Source organism: Doryrhamphus excisus, linkage group LG11, assembly GCF_037039965.1.
Source record: "Doryrhamphus excisus strain RoL-2023G ecotype Guam linkage group LG11, RoL_Dexc_Guam_v1.1, whole genome shotgun sequence".
Lineage (NCBI taxonomy): Eukaryota > Metazoa > Chordata > Actinopteri > Syngnathiformes > Syngnathidae > Doryrhamphus > Doryrhamphus excisus.
In genome coordinates this window covers 13195663-13215001 of record NC_136367.1, presented here as the reverse complement: position 1 = coordinate 13215001, position 19339 = coordinate 13195663, and the positions used below count along the sequence as shown (strand labels likewise).

Sequence of the window (19339 nt, the reverse complement as noted above, 5' to 3'; positions counted from 1 at the left end):
TGGTGTTTAATTTGATGTGTAATTCCAAACAAAAATAAGATGTTTAAAGAGTAAAGGAAAATGTTCAATCACATGTTTTAGTTCATATTATGCACGCCAAATTTAAGATACAAAATCAAAATATGTCCGTCAAATTGATAATTTGGTACAAAGTTCACAAATCTCCGAGTATCATTGAACGCAGCATAATGACTGCTGCTCGAGGGTGAGGTTGAGACAGGCCACGCCTCCTCCTTTTCCTCAGCAGCAGCACGCGCAGGTGAGGTCGGTCGAACTGGATTCACAGGTTTTGTCTGCATGTTTTTTTAAAGACTGTTCATTAAAGCTCCTCACAAGGAACTAGGCGAAGGTTCTTTTTATTTATTTTTTTCTTCCTTCAAGTAAACTGGGCGGAACTTTTCAGCTCATAAACTCCAAAAAAAAAACACTCATAGAACCTGGAAAAGGACGCAAGGAAGCAAGGAAACTTGTCGTCTAGAATCTTCTCCAGTTGGTTTTAAAACGACACAAGATGGTGAGATGAGCTTTACAATGTTCTTTAAATGTTCTTGAGTTCACACAACGCGATGTGTTGGACAACAGGATCGGTACGGAGCCTTGGACCTGGACCTGGACTTGGAGTGCGATGGAGGAGACGTTTCTGTGAGTGCTAATGAAGCCATTGTATGCCATTTTAAATCAATCACAGTTATCGTGTTAGCAGAGCCTGACCTAAATACTTTATAAATATATTTGAAATGCGACTTCCCACCTTAAAGCGGTGTACCAACAGTACCAACAGTACTTTGTGAGATTGTTGACATGCAGCGTGTCCTTTAGGGTTGGGCGGATCCATCGAATTAGCGATAATATTAATACTAATGGTAGTATCAGTATTGGGTCGATACAGTGTGGTGAGATCGATATTTTTTAATTCTCTTTATTTATTTTCTTGTTCTGTGTTTTGTTGTTATATTTATTATATTGTTTAAAAAATCAAAGGTCTTTGAGGCCAAAAGGAGAAATAAGTTGAACGAAAACCAATCATAATTATTGCTTTTGTGTACTTATTTAATCTGATTTAATTTATTTTTCTGTAATGATTTTAGGGAATAATTTTATGATTTATTGTATTTTTTAGATTTTATTTGTACAATTGTTGTGTTAAATATTTTTTTTAAATGTAATGTTTAATGTGTAATCTAATCTGTAATTTTACAATAGTAATGTAATATTATGAAGAGGAAAAATGTCATTTTAGTGGAATAAATTTGAAATATTAAAGAAAAAACATTATTTTTTAAAAATGTGTAATATAAGACGAAAACTAAACAAAGTTGGAAGAAATCGCTATAATTTTACAAGAATAAAGTCAAAATATTAACAGAAAAAAAGTTTAAAAAAAACAACAAATGAGAATGGAAGAAACAGCTGTAATTTTAGGAGAATAAAGACAAAATATTAAGAAAAATTGTAATTATGTAATTTTAGTAGCCTATATTAAAGTATTTTTTCCAAAGTCGTAATAGTATGAAAAACAGAACAATTAATAAAGTTGTAATTTTTGAGAAATTGGGTGTGGAAAAAAGTAATTTAATTTTTGAAACAACAATGGTAATTTTTAAGTCAAAGCAAAAAAGTCATACGTTAAAAAGGAAAAGGTCGCAATTTTACAGAATGTAACATTATGAGAAACAAATGTTAATAAAATATGGAAAAAGTATTTGGAAAATTAGTATGTTTTGTGTTTCTATTTCTATTCAACAATACTGACTCTGAATTTACTTGGATTGATACCACAATTTGACAGTATCACCAAACCCTCTTGCCCATCAATAGAATGTGCTGACCAGCACATGTGCCTCACTGGGCTTTTCCTGAATTCCACAGGCTCAGAATGTGCTGTCAACCCCCCCCCCCCCCCCCCCCCCCCCCAACTTTGCTAATCATACCATCATGGCAGATGATTCATTTGTTTTGGGTCAAACACATGCAGTACGCAGTACAGTACAAATACCTACCTTCCTGATGAAAAAAAACACATTTTATAGGCAGTCTCTTTGGACAAGGAAATGACAGGTAAGTTGCTCCTTGTGGAACAAATAGCAAAGTAACATGTTGCAATACCATGATCAGGACTTCTCAAAAATAGTCTGAAAAAATAAACAAAAAGAAATTACACATGTGAAGTACATTTGACATTGTAATAAATACTGAGAAGTAGTAAAAATAATATGCCAAATAAAGTTTAAAAAAAAATGTTTTGCCTTCATTCAGTCAAAGGCGGCGTTGTTCGGGGGCATGTTCAAGAAATCCTCCAAGTCCACAGAGCCATCAGCCCAAGCGCAGGTAGCGTGCTAATGAATTAATAATCAAAAGAATTGATCGGTGGTCAGTTTTCCTCATGATAATTTGTTTTTGCAAACAACAGGACAACCTGTCAGTCAGCAGTGATCTGTCAAAAAGCAGCGACAGTCTCAACGACAATGCAAAGGTCAGTTTTCATTCACTTTGTAAATGACATTTTTTTAACCGTCTCAACTTTTAGCCTCAATAATAAACATATTGTTACATTAATACTTCAAATTTGAGCTTTATTATTGCTGTCAAAACAGAACTTTTGATATAATATCTTATCATACAGTGTACATAGAAGCGATGCTTGAATGGTGTGAAACGATCTGAAAAGATCAGAGATATAAATCATTTTTACGTTCAAAATGTCAAATAAATAAATATCAACAAGATTAAAAGACGCCAAATAAATGATATTAATTAATATTGTAGGAAAAAGGTGGCATGTTTAAAGGAATGTTCAAGAAGAATAAATCGTCCAAGGAGGCACAGCCACACCAGGTTTGTTGTGTTCTTAAAAACATTTTATGCATATTCATCATCATTCTTCATATTTGTTCATATTTTAACAATCTGGTTGTTTTCTTAGGTGATGCTCTCGCAGCAAAATCCCGAACTTTCAGCCAGCAACGACAGCTTGGACGGCAAATCCTCCAAGGTGAGGGCTCATACAGTTAGCTCGCTCATGTTAGCCTGTGACGCTAATATCCAGTGTTCACGCAGGACAAACCAGGCGTGTTCGGCACGCGAAAACGACCTCACAAACCGGGACACACCCGCAGGCCCTCGCAGGTGATGCACTATCTAGAAATCACATTTAATATACATTATGTGTCACATACTAAAGGGAAAATATCATCTTGTGTCCTTTTAGGATCTTCTGGACATTGATTTTTCCGCTAGTAACAACAATGGGACAGAGAGCACCAAGGTGGGCATGAATGGAACAATAACACCTTAGCACACCTCTGAATCAATTAATTTATGAATTATTGATCGTTCATGAAATAACACTCTATAAAAATTCATTGTAAACCCCAGAAATGCCAAATCTCATTTGTCAACACATAGCTTCCCACAATCTATTACAGGTGGTAGGTTGGGGGTGACGTAATGACATCATCGTCTGTTATGCATAATTAGCCGTGATGCATTAGCATGTCATTGTTATGGATGCAAACAGTTGATAAAAACTAAAAGCAAACTGTGTTCTTTAACTGAACACGCACACAAAAACAAGCATATTGACTTTGTTTGGCTTGGAATAAGCTACCAAAATAAATGAGTAGCTCTTAATAATAAATGATAATACATTTTATATGTATGGCGCTTTTCAAAACACTCAAAGACACTTTACAGAAAATGTTTTGTTGTTATATTTATTATATTGTTTAAAAACTCAAAGGTCTTTGAGGCCAAAAGGAGAAATAATTTGAATGAAAGCCAATCATAATTATTGCTTTTGTGTACTTATTTAATCTGATTTAATTTATTTTTCTCTAATGATTTTAGGGAATAATTTATGATGATTTCTTGTATTTTATAGATTTTATTTGTACGATTGTTGCTTTAAATATTTTTTTAAAAATTGTAATGTTTAATGTGTAATCTAATCTGTAATTTTACAATAATAATGTAATATTATGAGGAAAAATGTCATTTTAGTGGAATAAATTTGAAATATTAAAGAAAAAACACATTATTAAAAAAAACATTTAATATAAGAAACAAACTAAACAAAGTTGGAAGAAATTGCTATAACTTTACAAGAATAAAGTCAAAATATTAACAGAAAAAAAGTTTTAAAAAACCCAAAAAGTTAAAAGGGCAGAAACGGCTATAATTTTAGCAGAATAAAGACAAAATATTAAGAGAAATTGTAATTATGTAATTTTAGTAGTATTTTTTCCAAAGTCATAATAGTATGAAAAACAGAACAATTAATAAAGTTGTAATTTTTGAGAAATTGTGTGGAAAAAAGTTGTTTAATTTTATACGTTAAAATACAACATTCATTCCTTTATACACAGTTAAAACATGAGTAAAAGTGGGGCGGGGCACAGCAGTCAAATATAAAAAGTTAGACATTAAAAACAGATTTAAACAGGTGGGTTTTGAGTTGTTTTTTGAGTTGTCTCTTGGCCACTTTCATTTTGTATTTGAAAAACCTTGGTGATTCCTAATATAGCCAGTACTACGTTTAAACATTTATATATGGATAATATTTTTCTCTATTCTCTGGCAGACCAGGTCAGTATGAGGTGTGTTAAAATGTGCCGTTACACACAGTCCTATTATGTGTTTATGAGCAAGAGTGAAGAAATGTATTTGTGGCGGGCCACCACAGATACTAAATGAATGTATAGGAAGCAGCTCAATAATTTAAATATTTTATATTTTTCCTTCCCAGGAGAGCAGCAACATGTTCAGTGGGATTTTTAAGAAATCTCCAAAAAGAGCCCAATCCCAGGTGAGACATGTGACATCTTTCTCAACAACATGAGCAATAATAATTTTGTCCTTTTTAGGATGATTTGTCAGAGAGCAGCGATCTGTCAGGAGGCAACAACGGCCTCTCCGTGAACAACAACGCGACAAAGGTAGAGATTCCATTGGACGTCACATGGGAACATTAGCGACTAATGCACGCTCTTTCCCAGGAGGCAACTGGCATGTTCAGTGGAATGTTTAAAAAGTCACCAAAGCCTTTAAAGGAAAGGACTAAATCTCAGGTGAGTAGCAGTAGAGACGGCTTTTACGATATTTTAATAATAAAAATATGACAATTCTAGGACTCCTTGTAGTCAGCACTGACTCTGTTTAGGAGAAAGTCCTACTTTAATTAGACTCGCCTAATTAGATTAGCACTCCTAGGACTCTTTGAGTGTAGCAATGACTATATTTTAGAACAGTATAGTGACATTGTTTGAGTTTTTAAGAGAATTTCATGACTTTCTTGGTCTTAAATGCAACGCAAACTAGGAGTGTGACAATATTTCGATATGCGTCCGACGTTTGTCGATAAGTTTTAATTTACGTACATTCGCTATGAACTGCTTTACTCATGAACTCCTTTTGTTCAGTCCTTGGCGGTCCGCAAGGGGCAAAGTCGGCGGAAGTCGGCAGGCGAAGAAGACACACTGAGTGTCATTTAGGACCCTCCGACAGTTTTACCACAATTTTGGGCTGTTCTTGAACTAGCTGAGTTTCAAGACTATTCTAGGACCTTTTTTTAACAGATTCAGGACAATTCCAGTCTTGAGCGTAACACATACTTCATACTTTCTTTAATGACATTTAGTGATTTATAAAACAACACTTTGACAATTTGACAACAGACAATAAACTCAAATTTCCAGGTCTTTTGATCTTCAATGTAACACAGACTTGTGTTTCCCACAGGGCTACAATCTATTTGTGGCAACAGAGGGCTGAATAATGTAATTGAATTACATTTTCAGACTTGACCGTAGGGCTGCACGGCGGTCGAGTGGTTAGCGCAAGACCTCACAGCTAGGAGACCCGAGTTCAATCCCACCCTCGGCCATCTCTGTGTGGAGTTTGCATGTTCTCCCCATGCATGCGTGGGTTTTCTCCGGGTACTCCGGTTTCCTCCCACATTCCAAAAACATGCTAGGTTAATTGGCGATTCCAAATTGTCCATAGGTATGAATGTGAGTGTGAATGGTTGTTTGTCTATAATTAAATATTTCATTCATTCATTTTCTACCGCTTATCCTCACGAGGGTCGCGGGAGGTGCTGGAGCCTATCCCAGCTGTCTTCGGGCAAGAGGCGGGGTACACCCTGGACTGGTGGCCAGCCAATCACAGGGCACATATAGACAAACAACCATTCACACTCACATTCATACCTATGGACAATTTGGAGTGGCCAATTAACCTAGCATGTTTTTGGAATGTGGGAGGAAACCGGAGAAAAAACCCACGCAGGCATGGGGAGAACATGCAAACTCCACACAGAGATGGCCGAGGGTGGAATTGAACCCTGGTCTCCTAGCTGTGAGGTCTGCGTGCTAACCACTGGAACGCCGTGCCGCCCTAATTAAATATTTGTCAAATTAAATACTTATTCAAACACTTGGCGGGCTGAATGTGGCCCCTGGGCCGTAGTTTGCCCACCCCTGCCATAAAACATCTTAATGACGCCTAAGAACTTTGGGAAACGAATAGTTGAACTGGAGGGTGTGTCTCATTACATCTGGCGTAAATGTAATGCCGCATTTCAGAAAAAGAACATCATACCTAGAGCAGTACAAATATGGTGGTGGTAGTGTGAAGGTCTGGGGATGTCTTGCTGCTTCAGGACCTGGAAGACTTATTTTGATAACTTAAACCATGAATCCTGCTGTCTGCCAAGAACTGTTGGAGAATGAATGTCTAGTCATCTGTTTGTTACCTCAAGCTGAAACCAACTTGGGTTCTTTCAGTGAAAATGCTGTATGCAATTTTTGGCCTTTTATGTATGAGTCACCAGGTTTGTTATAAAGTGTTTAAGAGTGATGTTTATGAAGTAGCACTATTTGTGTTTAATAAATAAATGCATATATGGGAAACACGGCTGTGATTTAGGTCCTTTTTAGAAGCCTTTTAAAAGAACCATGTGAACTTTAACGCAGCACTTGCTTGTGTTGTAGGACAATTTGACAGTGGACACCGAGCTCTCTGCCAGCAGCGACAGTCTTATTGAGAAGCCATCAAAGGTGAGTGTGCCCATATGTACGCTTAATTCCACTCAAAATGTGTGGGAGGAAGTGTCCGTTGCATTTTAGTGTGACTTCATTCATTCATTTTCTACCACTTATCCTCATGAGGGTCGCGAGGTGTCTTCGGGCGAGGGGTACACCCTGGACTGGTGGCCAGCCAATCACAGGGCACATATAGACAAACAACCATTCACACTCACATTCATACCTATGGACAATTTGGAGTGGCCAATTAACCTAGCATGTTTTTGGAATGTGGGAGGAAACCGGAGTACCCGGAGAAAACCCACGCATGCACGGGGAGAACATGCAAACTCCACACAGAGATGGCCGAGGGTGGAATTGAACCCGGGTCTCCTCGCTGTGCACTCGTCCGCCGTGCAGCCCTTTAGTGTGACTTGAGATCACAATTTTTATTAGTATTTTTTGCTGTTTTATGCATGCTTATGTCACACATACATACCCGTACATTATTTCTACATCTTGCATAAACCCCGCATACATCATAATTTCCATTACACATAATGCATTTTTTAATGATGACAAAGCTTACATCATGAGTTTGTTGTTTGTCAACATGATTGTGAAAAGGACAAGTCCAAAGGCTCCAAAGAGAACCTCACGGAGAAAGACAAATCCAAACAGGTGACTTAATGGCATGTAGAAGGTTCTGGAACGACCCAATGACGGATGTGAATATTGAAATGAGTCGTGTGCTTTCAGAATGGCTTCAGTGCCATGATGAAGAACGCCTTCTATCCTGACAAGCAGGTACGCACGTCCCCCATTTATGATTCTTTTGTATTATTCTCAATGAGTTTACTTCGAGAAGAGTGATGACCATTGGGTGTCGTTTAGGAGAAGGACAAAACAGGCGCTGATGTGGAGGAGACGCTGGACAATGGAGAGAACAAACAGGTTCTACTCGTTTCTACTTTTTCTGCTTTTCAAAAATTCACATTGACTGTTTTCTTCTTATTCTCAGAGCAAACTCGCTGAAGCAATGACCAAACTGAATCCATTTAAATCTGCAAACAAAGTACACGGTCACCCCGCAAAAATATTGTTTGAACCAGACATTGTCTTCATTGTGTCTCCATCTTGTGTCCAACAGGACAAGCAGAGTGACTCCAGCGATGAAGACACGCCCGCCAGCAGTGACAAGCCCTCCACTCACAAACAGGTGCTGAAACTTTTCCAAAGGGTCAAATCTATTTTAGTACGATGCTGTAGAAGACATGAGCTCAAGTAGTTGTGTGTCCTAACTTCCTCAGAACGCCATGGCGGGAGCCATTTCCAAACTGAACCCTTTCCGTCCTGCAAATAAGGTAACTTTGCTGTTTGATGCCTTTTGGTGATGGTGTTTACTGAGGATAGAACCTTAAAGTGGACCTATTATGCTCATTTTTTGACCATTTATATTGAGTTGTAGAATCCTATAGAGCAGCTACACACAATAACATGCACAGAAAAATTTCTGGATTTTGCAGAATCTGCACCTATTCCAGCTGTATTTTCTTGGATTTGTGCTTCCCGCCAAAACTGTCTGTTTTTAATTTATTCCACCCATTCACACCCACTCCGCTGTGATTGGTCACATGCGCAAAGTACTTCCTAACTACAACGAACTCCACTTTCTAATATGGTAGGTACAGATGTCGATAATAAATAAATAATTGAAAAGCTCATGGTTTACTGGCTGGAGACCCCTGACTTACCACGAAGGAACGTAGCACCACTGGTGCAGTGGAGCTCAGGAGAAGCCGGACGTGACGCTACCTCGCCGGCCTGAGGGATAGTGCTCATTGTCGGACACACTTTTTCGGCTTTGGTGTGGTGGAGCTCAGAAACCGGAATAGAGTGCACCGCATGGGCGCAGTGTGTCCGAAATGAATGCACCTTTGCCGGTGAGAGCACGCTGCTCCTGGCTCCAGCAACAGTTTGGCGGATATTTCACATTCATGTTCACAAAAACAGTCCCGTGAGAAATGCCATGGAATCACCAAATACAGTAACTTCTGTCTGGGCTTGTTTTGTAAATCGAGTATCAGGGCTTGGGGGAGGGCGGAGAGCATATCTGTCTTACAGCTCCGCCCACATAAGGAAGTCCACCCCTCTGTGACATCACAAAGGGGCAGAGTATTTCCATCCAAGTGGAAAAAGCATAATAGGTCTCCTTTAATATTGACATAAATTGTCATAAAGGTGGTAAGTGTGAAATCATGGCCTCATGGATTGGAACTAAAGTGGAATTTTAGGATATTTGGGACAATTTGGGGACATTTTATGGTCTTGGAGACAACCCTGACTGACCTTTAGGACAATGTCAGGACATTTTGTCATTCATTCATTTATTTTCTACCGCTTTTCCTCACAAGAGTCGTGGGGGTGCTGGGGCCTATCCCAGCTGTCTATGGGCGACCCTGGACTGGTCGCCAGCCAATCACAGGGCACATTTTGTCGTTAATATAGGGATCTCCAATGAGATCACATGACTATATTTCCTGTTTAGTCTCATGGGAACAGGTCAGCCAAAAGTCTATCGAGGTCTGGACTTCATAGTCTGAACTATGAACTAGGAAGCAACAAGGTCATGGGCACATGAACTTGATTAGTGAGGTTAAAACCAAACATTTGAAACGTTTATGTATCTTTTATGGTCATTTGCATTTCACAGCCAATACCGATACGAACTACCAAGGAACATTGAAAGAACTACTGGTTTTAAGGGATGTCATTTCTGTGATGACAAGGTCAGCATGCTGGTGACCACAATATTCAAGCAATCCTCAAACTTTTCAGTATTTTCTGTATTGGAGCACTGTGGGGTTTTAATAGAGGGGTGGAAATTTGCTGACATTTACTTTGACATTGACATTGACTTTCCTTCTTTGCACAGAAAGACACGGAGGACACAGAGACACTCAAAGAACCTGAGAAACAAATGGAGGGCAAACCAAAAGCTGTAAGCCAGTTTTGAACAATCAAGAGTAGTCACTACCCGCACATATTTCTTCGGCCCTTTAAAACATTCATAGGTTGTTTTATATCCTTTTAGCTCAAACCCAACGTTGACAGAGAGAGGAAACAGAGAAGTGAAACGCCGCCACTTGCACGTCGACCCGCCCAAGAGGTTTGACACATTTTGCTTTTACTTGGTGCTTTTGTGTGGCGACACACATCTTTTGTGTATCTTTATATCATCGACATGTCCTCACAGGAAAAGAGCGGGACGCAAACAGAGGACAAAATCAAGACAAAAGCATCTGAGGACGCTCAGGTACTGACTCTTGTCTTGCTTGCTTGTTGTGTTTAAGGTCCCATATTATAGTATTTTTTATTAACTATTAATTGAATAAGTGTCAGACGTCACACTGTAGTGTATTGGAAGTGTGTTAGCCTTGATGCTAGATGCTTGAAGTGTGTGTGTGTCTCCGAAGAAGTGCTGTATTTTATCCATTCCCAGCTGTCTTCGGGAGAGAGGCAGGACTGGTGGCCAGCCAATCACAGGGCACATATAGACAAACAACCATTCACACTCACATTCATACCTATGGACAATTTGGACATGCTATTAACCTAGCATGTTTTTGGAATGTGGGAGGAAACCGGAGTACCACGCATGCACGACAACATGCAAACTCCACACAGAGATGGCCGAGGGTGGAATTGAACTCAGGTCTCCTAGCTGTGAGGTCTGCACGCTAACCACTAGACCGCCGTGCAGCCCCGTATTTTATCCACTTTTTACATATACACTGGAACTTGGATAAATGTCAAATTTATGCCAAAGCCCTGTTAATACACTGTGTGAGTCTAACAGTGTTCTTAATGTATTGTGCCAATCTATTATCTAATAGTATTTTTATCACAAGACATCCTGTTAGCATCCTTAGCTTACTAACAAAATGGCAACCGCAGTCGGAAATCACCTGTCACACGTCTATGATGTTATCAGCTGTTTACATTCAAACATGTTAACACAAAGCCCTTTTTAACATACTTTTACATGCATAAACCTTTGTAAATGCATACAAATTACAAAAGGAATGGATAAATGATTATTTAAGGTTACTTTTATCTCTACTGAAGTTTACGTGACTCTTCCAAAAGACAAGATTTGGCAGTGAGACGCCACACGGACGCCATCTTTTCTATAATTCAGTAAGGTTTCTCCCCCTCTTTAGCAAAATGCTGACACCTTGGTTATTGAGGTGAGAAACACTGAATTCTAAAAAACTATAAAAATGTGTTTTGTGTTAATATTTTTGTCGGACCTTCTGGAATTAATGACGATAATCAAGGTTCTAGTGCAAACTATAACTTTGCACTTTCCAATGTATACCATCAGTGCATTCTTTTTCTTTGCCACTTATTACTTTCCAATGTAATAGATGCCTTATGTCACATACAGCAACATAACATTAATGAGTGGGAAGACCCCAGACTAGCATAGCTATGTTAGCTACCGTGCTAGCGGAGCAAAGTAGCGACGAAGATGATAGTAGATCTGAAACTAGTTCTAGGTCACGTATTACTGTTAGGTCATCGTTAAAAATGGCACTTTGACATGATAGAAGTCCTTTTAATACCGTGTTCAACAAGTGTGTACTCACACTCTGCAGGCCAACAAGGACTTGACGTCTCAACGGAAGGAAGCACCCAAAGTTCCTCCCAAAAAGCCTTCAGATGAGGTAGGAGAAAACTCTAGTGTGATATGGGTTGAGCAAAGAGTTTATTGATGTTTGTGTTGCATGAGAAGGTAGGAGGTTCCAAAGAGAAACCCAAAGTCAAACAGGTGATATGCATTTACCGGTGTGACTATTATTACCTGATGTGATGTGTCTTTGGGAATGTGATTCTTAAAATGAGTCGTGCTTTCAGAATGGCTTCAGTGCCATGATGAAGAGTGCCCTCTACTCTGACAAGCAGGTACACTTGTGCTTTTTTTAATTCACTGATAGAACACATTGCAATGGATTGAGGACATTGTGTTGTTTAGGAGAAGGCTGACGCTGATGTTGAGGAAACATCGGACAATGGAGAGAACCAGGCCAGCCACAAACAGGTTCTACTCGTTTGTGCCGCACATTTTTAACAAAGTCACTGAACTTTCTCTTAACTTTGGTTCATTTTCAGAGCAAATTTGCTGAAGCGATGACCAAGCTGAATCCATTTAAATCCAAAGTAGGAGACTGTCATGATGGTAGTGATACACGCACTTTAATGGCATATTGTCTTCATTGTGTCCTATCTGATCTGAATCAGGACAAGCAGAGTGACTCCAGTGACGAGGACACCCCCACAGACAGGTCATCCAGCAACAAACAGGTGCTTTTTCCCTGCTATTAAAAGGGGTCATATGTCGGCTTTGCCTGGTAAAATGCTGTCTATGCTCTGTAATATGTGCCAGCTTTCTCATGTGTACGTGTGTACTCACCCCTTGCAGGCTGATAAGGACATGCTGTCCAGACAGAAAGCCGACAAAGAACCTCCCAAAGTTCCCTCCCAGAGGCCCTCGCAGGAGGTAGGAGGAGCATCCAGAGATCGGTGTCAAAATAATGTTGTGTGTTAAATGTGCTTTTCTCTGTGCTTCACAATGCACAATGATGAGCGAATTCAAGAAACAATACAAGCAGTTGATGTTTGCTAAATACAAGGATGAAGAGTCTTGAACCAGTCATGATGTGCTATATATATCACTATATTGACACTTACTATGGTACCCATTATGTCATTGTATAGTCATATCACCTCGTACTGAAGTACAAGGTGCATTATTTAAAACAAAAAACCTTAAACTGTATTATGGAAAGCAGGAAGTGAACAAATGTAACAGATGTAACAATCACAGGGCACATAAAGACAAACAACCATTCACACTCACATTCATACCTATGGACAATTTGGAGTGGCCAATTAACCTAGCATGTTTTTGGAATGTGGGAGGAAACCGGAGTACCCGGAGAAAACCCACGCATGCACGGGGAGAACATGTAAACTCCACACAAAGATGGCCAAGGGTGGAATTGAACCCGGGTCTTCTAGTTGTGAGGTCGGCGCACTAACCACTTAGCAGCCAGGTCCAAAATTATTTAATCTTTATTGTTGTATTGTTTTTAATTACTTTGTATTTTGAAACGTGACAAAAAATGTAAAAATAAAAAATACAAATAAATAAAAAAAGAAAATAAAGTTTTAAAAAATGATATTAGGAAAGCAGGAAGTGAACAAATGTAACAGTTACTGATTGTAAAAGTACCAGATGGAGGGGTAGGATTTAATAAGCTTTGCTTCTTCCTACTCCTTTTGGACATGTGGAACTTGGAACTGATTATGGGATGCACTCAACTGTAATCTGATGCATGTTCAAATGAAGTAAAACCATTACCATTACCATATCTCTTGGATTCCAGGAGCTGAGGAGCAGAGCCGCCAACCCGCGTGTGCAGAAGAAGCAGGAGAACCAGAAGCAGGTGGCTACAGAGGCTTTGTCATGTGACATTTGAGGGATCGCTGTTTGGTTCAGAGTGTGTCTAATGAGGTTCAATTGACCAACTTACAGAGGCAATCAGACGAGGAGACCCTAAAAGACGACGCCGAGCGCCAAGAGGGGGATGAGGCCAACCCAGAGGCGAGGATACTGGTGAGTGACTTGTCCCTAATATTTTGGTTGTACAACATTGTAGCCTACAAGCACAATAATAAAATATGAAATTTACTGTTACATTAACACATCAATCAAAAGCCTTTGGAATGTTTGTATTTTCACTACAACTTTTATCGGATCTCATGAGATTGTGTGTCGCATTAAATGGCCATAAAATGAAGATGTTGTTGATCTTTCTATGTGTATTGTGCATTTCTATTTCCCAGGGCCAGAAAAAAACGAAGCGCCACAATCCGTTTATGACACGCGCTGCTGCCAAGGTTTGTCAAGGTTTGACATGCTTTCTTCAGTCTGTCATCCTAATTATTTAACTTTACTGTTGTCATGTCACACAGCAACAGCAATCAGACAAAGAACTGAAAGACACCGAAGAGAAAGAAGATGAGTCCACTGAGGAGAAAGAAAAGGAGGATGCCAGTAACAAACCAGAAGAGGTCTTTTATATGTCATTTAGTGAGAAAACACTTTTCATCATCATCTCATTGTCTTGGTTTTGTTTTAAATTTTAGGTTAAAGTCAAGAAGCCAAAGAGGCACAATCCCTTCATGCCCCGTGTCAAGGTGACACACACACACAAACACAAGCAAATACCCTAATACCACACCCACCACATTTGTACATATATAAGACACACCAGACTCTAAGCCACACATGTCCACGTCATAAAAAGACATATTGTGGTGCCCACAGGTCTGTGAGGACCAGGCAGCTGACAGAAACCAGTCGTGAGCTATGATGATAAGCTTGTGAACCCATCAGAAATTGCAGCAGGTCATTATTTAAATGTAACAGTCTGACAGTCTTGTCATCTAACAAAGAATGCTAAAACCTTCACATCCCAACTTAACACTCAAAAGTATACCTAAGAAATATACAAGACCAATACCAATATGAAACACATTATGGGGAGAAGTTACAATATATATTTTTTTAATGTTCTCATATTAATACTTGTCTTGTATGTACAGTATCTTAGGTATACCTTTTGAGTGTTAAGATGCTGTGTGGTGATTTTAGTGTTGTTTGTAAGATGTCACTGGGGGATCAGACTGTGATGTTGAATAATGCTGCTATATACATTTATAGGTATAGGAGATGTCACAAAATTTGAACATCAATTAGCCGCACTGCTGTATGCCGCAAGGTTTAAAGTTGAAGAAAAATGTAGTTATACACGGTAAATTATGAGCATTAGTTTTGTGATTTAACGCGGTGTACATCAGTTTCTAATATTTTGGTTAGCATAACATAACAGTAATATAGCAACAATTGTATAATTGCTACTATATAATTACCACAATTTTGATTTGTAGATTACTGGGGGGTCCAAGAGCCTAATGTCGTGGCCAGCTGTAGTACAGTGGAGCCTCGGATTTTACCATTAGTTTGTTCCAAAATGTCAGATGAAAACCAAAATCTATTTTTCAGAAAAAAAATGAATCCGTTCCAGAAAAATTCAAAACACAACCACAAACGAACATTGTCAATAATATTATTGACAATTTATCCAGCAATTTTTTTTATTGTGACAGGCCTACACACAATAAAGAAGATTAAAGGATTCCCTGTCTGGTATCTGTCTATATTGCCCCAACTCTGAAGAACCACTGTCCACTCTTCACACAGTCACCAATGCCTAGATGTTTATTTGGGCACAGATTAGTATGTTAGGTGCACTGTTTGGCCGTATCAAAACTTGCAAAGAGCTCATTTAAAAACCGAATCCTATGACGACCCAGGTGTACGAAAACCAAGGTTTCACTATATTTCGCTGTCTGTTTCTGAACTTGTTCTACATTTGCATTCATAGTGTTGTAATATGTTTGTTTGTTGCAGGCCAAAGTGGCGCAGAGGAATGCACAAGATGAAGAGGTTAGGGTACATTTATTTGTAAAATTGTTCGAATCTAGTTCTATTGTTTATTGTCAAGAATGTGTACAAACACTGTGTATTCACATCCAGAGGGGGACTTTGCTTTCTTTTTGGTGTTTTTCAGTCTTGTTTTTTTTAGTCCGCATGGTCTCATAATACAGAGCTACGTACATAGAATACAAACTTTTATTCTGTCACTCAACAAAGATCATTATCTGGTTCCACCCAGTCAGCGCAGCACAATAACACACCGTCGTATTTGTCATTGGAATTACAAAAGGCCCGTTTCGGTCACCTGGCTTACCCTCTCCCTTGTGTGTAATCATTTGTCTCCGGGGGCGTCTGTTCTATCCCCAGGAGAGAACAAATTTCCCCAACATCTGTTTTTATTCATCTTTTCCACTGCATTCCGACACAAAGCCAAACAGCAGCTTTGGAGGCATGTCAGAGAGATCAGGACGCAATGCGTCCTAACTTGTTTGTCTGCTTCCCTGTTTGAGGACATTCGACTTCTGCAAAAAGACAACAGATGACAGAACACACAAAGATTCACTTTTAGCTGTACTTCCTCCTCTTTAGCATCTGTTATTAGCATTGCTTCAAAAAAGACATTTGGTCTCCACGCAGGACAAAGCAACAATTATCAATGAGAAATATCTGCTAAGACGTCTTCTGTGTACTCGGGTCTCGTTTTAACTTTAACTTTAACACTCGTGGGGGTTCCACTACAGCACCTCCCAACTTGCCTCCATTGCAATCTGACTGTAACAACCAATGGAGAAACTATATTCCTCTATCGCACCTTTATTGGGATCTGCACCAACATTGGAAAACACATGAAAATGTGTGTGGCAACGTAATCTTGTGCATGATTTAATACTTGTAATAATTGTATTTTTTGTTTGTTGTAGAACGAAGGCGGAAACAGGTGCCTGTTTGAGAGACTGGAGGAGTTTCGTATCGACCCATCACAGCCTGAGGACGGACAGGTTGGTTTGCGGACATACACGGACATACTGAACATATTCACATCGCCAAGGTGACGCCTCATTGACACAATCATCCTTTGTCTTCCAGGATATGGACGGTCTTATGCAATGGTGGAACACTGTGGAGTGTAAGTCAGAAACGTATAAACTCATTCTACACATTAAGCAACTGCAATAATGATGCAGAGTGCATGAGAAAGTGGAAAAGTAAAATTTAGCTGTCTTTGACCACAAGTCAGCAACCGAGCCGATGACATGATTATAACAATGTATTTTAAAGCGCATGCAGAGCTCGATAAACCCGCTCGTGATAATTCAAATGCAGCGATGACTCTGCTCATCAAGGTTCAAAGGTCATTCAAAGTGTGCGTCAATCATCCTTTCATGTTTGTTCTCCCACAGCTTGGGAGGACACGCCTCAGGATGAGGACATGACTGAGAAAGAGGAGGCCAAGTAAGTCGTCACAGGGTAACGAAAAAGAAAACCGTGAGTATTTACCGCCGTGATCTCGTCAGGGCGTTTGCGGTGACGGCGGAGAAGGTGCAGAAGGGCATCCGCGTCTTCAACAAGCTCTTCTCGGAGCGGGCAGAGAGCCTGTGGCAGCACGTCATCGACCTGAACGGCATCGCCGACAGCCTGGACAAGTTCAACAAGAACACCAAGATCGCCCAAATCACCGGTGGCTCCACCAGCGCCATCGGGGGCGTGGCCACCATCGCCGGCCTTGCCTTGGCGCCCGTCACCTTTGGAACCTCTCTGATTGTAACGGCGGTGGGTCTGGGGGTGGCCACGGCAGGCGGGCTCACCTCGGCGGGGGCCGGCATCTCCAACCAGGTGAACAACTCCATGGACCGCAAGAAGGTGGAGAAGATAGTGGAGGACTATCAGGAGAAGATGGTGGACCTCAACAAGTGCCTCAAGTTCATCAAGCAGGGGATTGAGAACCTGCGCCGCTTCGACCTCATCAAGATGAAGAACAACGCCTACAACCGTGACTTCCCTGTGCTCAGCACCAGCTTCTACGAGGATGGCGCCATGGCGGGCAAAGCCATCCTCATCAACGCCAACGAGATCATGCGCGTGGTGCAGATCGCCAACGTGGCCGGCAGCACAGCAGCCAGGGCGGTCCAAATCGCCAGCATGGCCACAGGCGTCCTCACGGGGCTCTTTGTGGGCATGGACATCTACTTTGTGGCCAAGGACTCCAAAGAACTGAAAAAGGGCGCCAAGTCCGAGTTTGCCGGAAAGATCAGGGAGGTGGCCACGCAGCTCCACGACGGCCTGGTGGAGCTCAATGCCATACGGGAGGAGCTGCAGTGCACCACCACGCCGGAGGACGGCGAGGAGGACAACACCGCATCTGATGAGAAGAAGAAGGAGTACAACTACGACAGTTCGGAAGAAGATGAAATCGACCGCATTAAAAAAGCCATCAAGAAGGACCTCGACAACAGAGAATATGTGTGATGGAACACCTTGAAGATGGCATGGTATCTACACGTACGTAGAACAAAAATATGGATTATACCAGCTAGAACTGGACTCATTTGTAAACACTTTTAATTCCATATCTTCTGCTGCAATGTATTTCATCCAGAAAAGAAAGAAGAACCAGGCTTTAGGGTGCCTGGTCTTCGGGAATCGACCAAATCTGCCAAAAAGTCATAAAAGGTCAACCTTCCTGCAGGCCTGCGGGGAGCATTTTGCTGCTTGTGTGGTAGACCTTTTAGCAAAGTAACAGTTTTATCATTTATTACACACTTTATTATTCTAACACTTTCAGAAATGAGTCAATGTGCATTAGAGTAACATTAATTGCTGCTTTCAGATACATTTAAGTGCCTTTTTATATTGTTTCCATAAACATTGAATTCGGCATTGATTACCAATCACCTGCTAGCAAGCAAACGTTAGCGGAAACACTCCGTATAACTGCATGTAAATAAATTAATAAATCTATGTAAAAAAAAAATATATATATATATATATTTTTGAAACACCTTTTTAGTTTAATGTTGATGTAGCAAGAATGCCTTGACATTGTTAGCACTGGATAATAATCCTCCATGCTGTGTTTATTTACTGAATTTCCTATTTATTGTATGTCTCTTCTTCTGGGTGGAGCTAATACATTTTTATGTGCAATAAACATGTTGTGTACAATAAAGGCTATGGAATTGCTTGTGCCATTTCTCACTGCTGCCGCTGCAAATGTAAGAGATTTCAATGAAGCTGACGTTGCGTTTTATTTCTTTATTACCAGCAATTATTCAATCATTCATTTTCTACCGCTTTTTCCTCACAAGGGTCACAGGGGGTGCTGCAGCCTATCCCAGCTGTCTTCGGGCGGAGAGGCAGGGTACACCCTGGACTGGTGGCCAGCCAATCACAGGGCACATATAGACAAACAACCATTCACACTCACATTCATACCTATGGACAATTTTGGAGTGGCCAATTAACCTAGCATGTTTTTGGAATGTGGGAGGAAAACAGAGTACCCGGAGAAAACCCACGCATGCACGGGGAGAACATGCAAACTCCACACAGAGATGGCCGAGAGTGGAATTGAACCCTGGTCTCCTAGCTGTGAGGTCTGTGCGCTAACCACTTGACCACCGTGCCACCCTAACCAGCAATTAGCCGCTCTCAATTACAACCAATTCATTTCTTACTCGTTTGAGCCCCCATCTTAAATTTCCCGTCACTGTGGACTGACTGATCATTTGGGTTTACCTGCGTGGGGAAA

General features: G+C 40.3%; 1 protein-coding gene across 3 annotated transcripts; it reads left to right on the top strand.

Moving 5' to 3' along the window:
• Positions 1-235: 235 nt before the first annotated feature.
• apol1 (apolipoprotein L, 1) lies at positions 236-18777 on the top strand. Of its 3 annotated transcripts, XM_078794777.1 has the most exons (39): positions 242-259; positions 382-514; positions 583-642; positions 2257-2328; positions 2411-2473; positions 2767-2835; positions 2924-2992; positions 3058-3126; positions 3209-3265; positions 4745-4804; positions 4863-4934; positions 4995-5066; positions 6990-7055; positions 7650-7703; positions 7782-7829; positions 7917-7976; positions 8044-8097; positions 8173-8241; positions 8333-8386; positions 9958-10023; positions 10117-10191; positions 10279-10338; positions 11684-11752; positions 11821-11856; positions 11943-11990; positions 12061-12126; positions 12198-12245; positions 12327-12389; positions 12508-12585; positions 13475-13534; positions 13624-13704; positions 13935-13988; positions 14064-14162; positions 14238-14288; positions 15565-15600; positions 16512-16589; positions 16678-16717; positions 16992-17043; positions 17106-18777. In XM_078794777.1, exons 2-39 carry the CDS (start codon positions 512-514, stop codon positions 18055-18057), a joined length of 3183 nt encoding a protein of 1060 aa, XP_078650903.1. In that variant the 5' UTR covers positions 242-259; positions 382-511; the 3' UTR covers positions 18058-18777. The 3 variants fall into 3 exon arrangements, with proteins under 3 accessions (XP_078650904.1, XP_078650905.1, XP_078650903.1); XM_078794778.1 differs by having other exon boundaries at positions 236-514; positions 14067-14162; XM_078794779.1 differs by lacking the exon at positions 11821-11856 and having other exon boundaries at positions 238-514.
• The last annotated feature ends 562 nt before the right edge of the window (positions 18778-19339 follow it).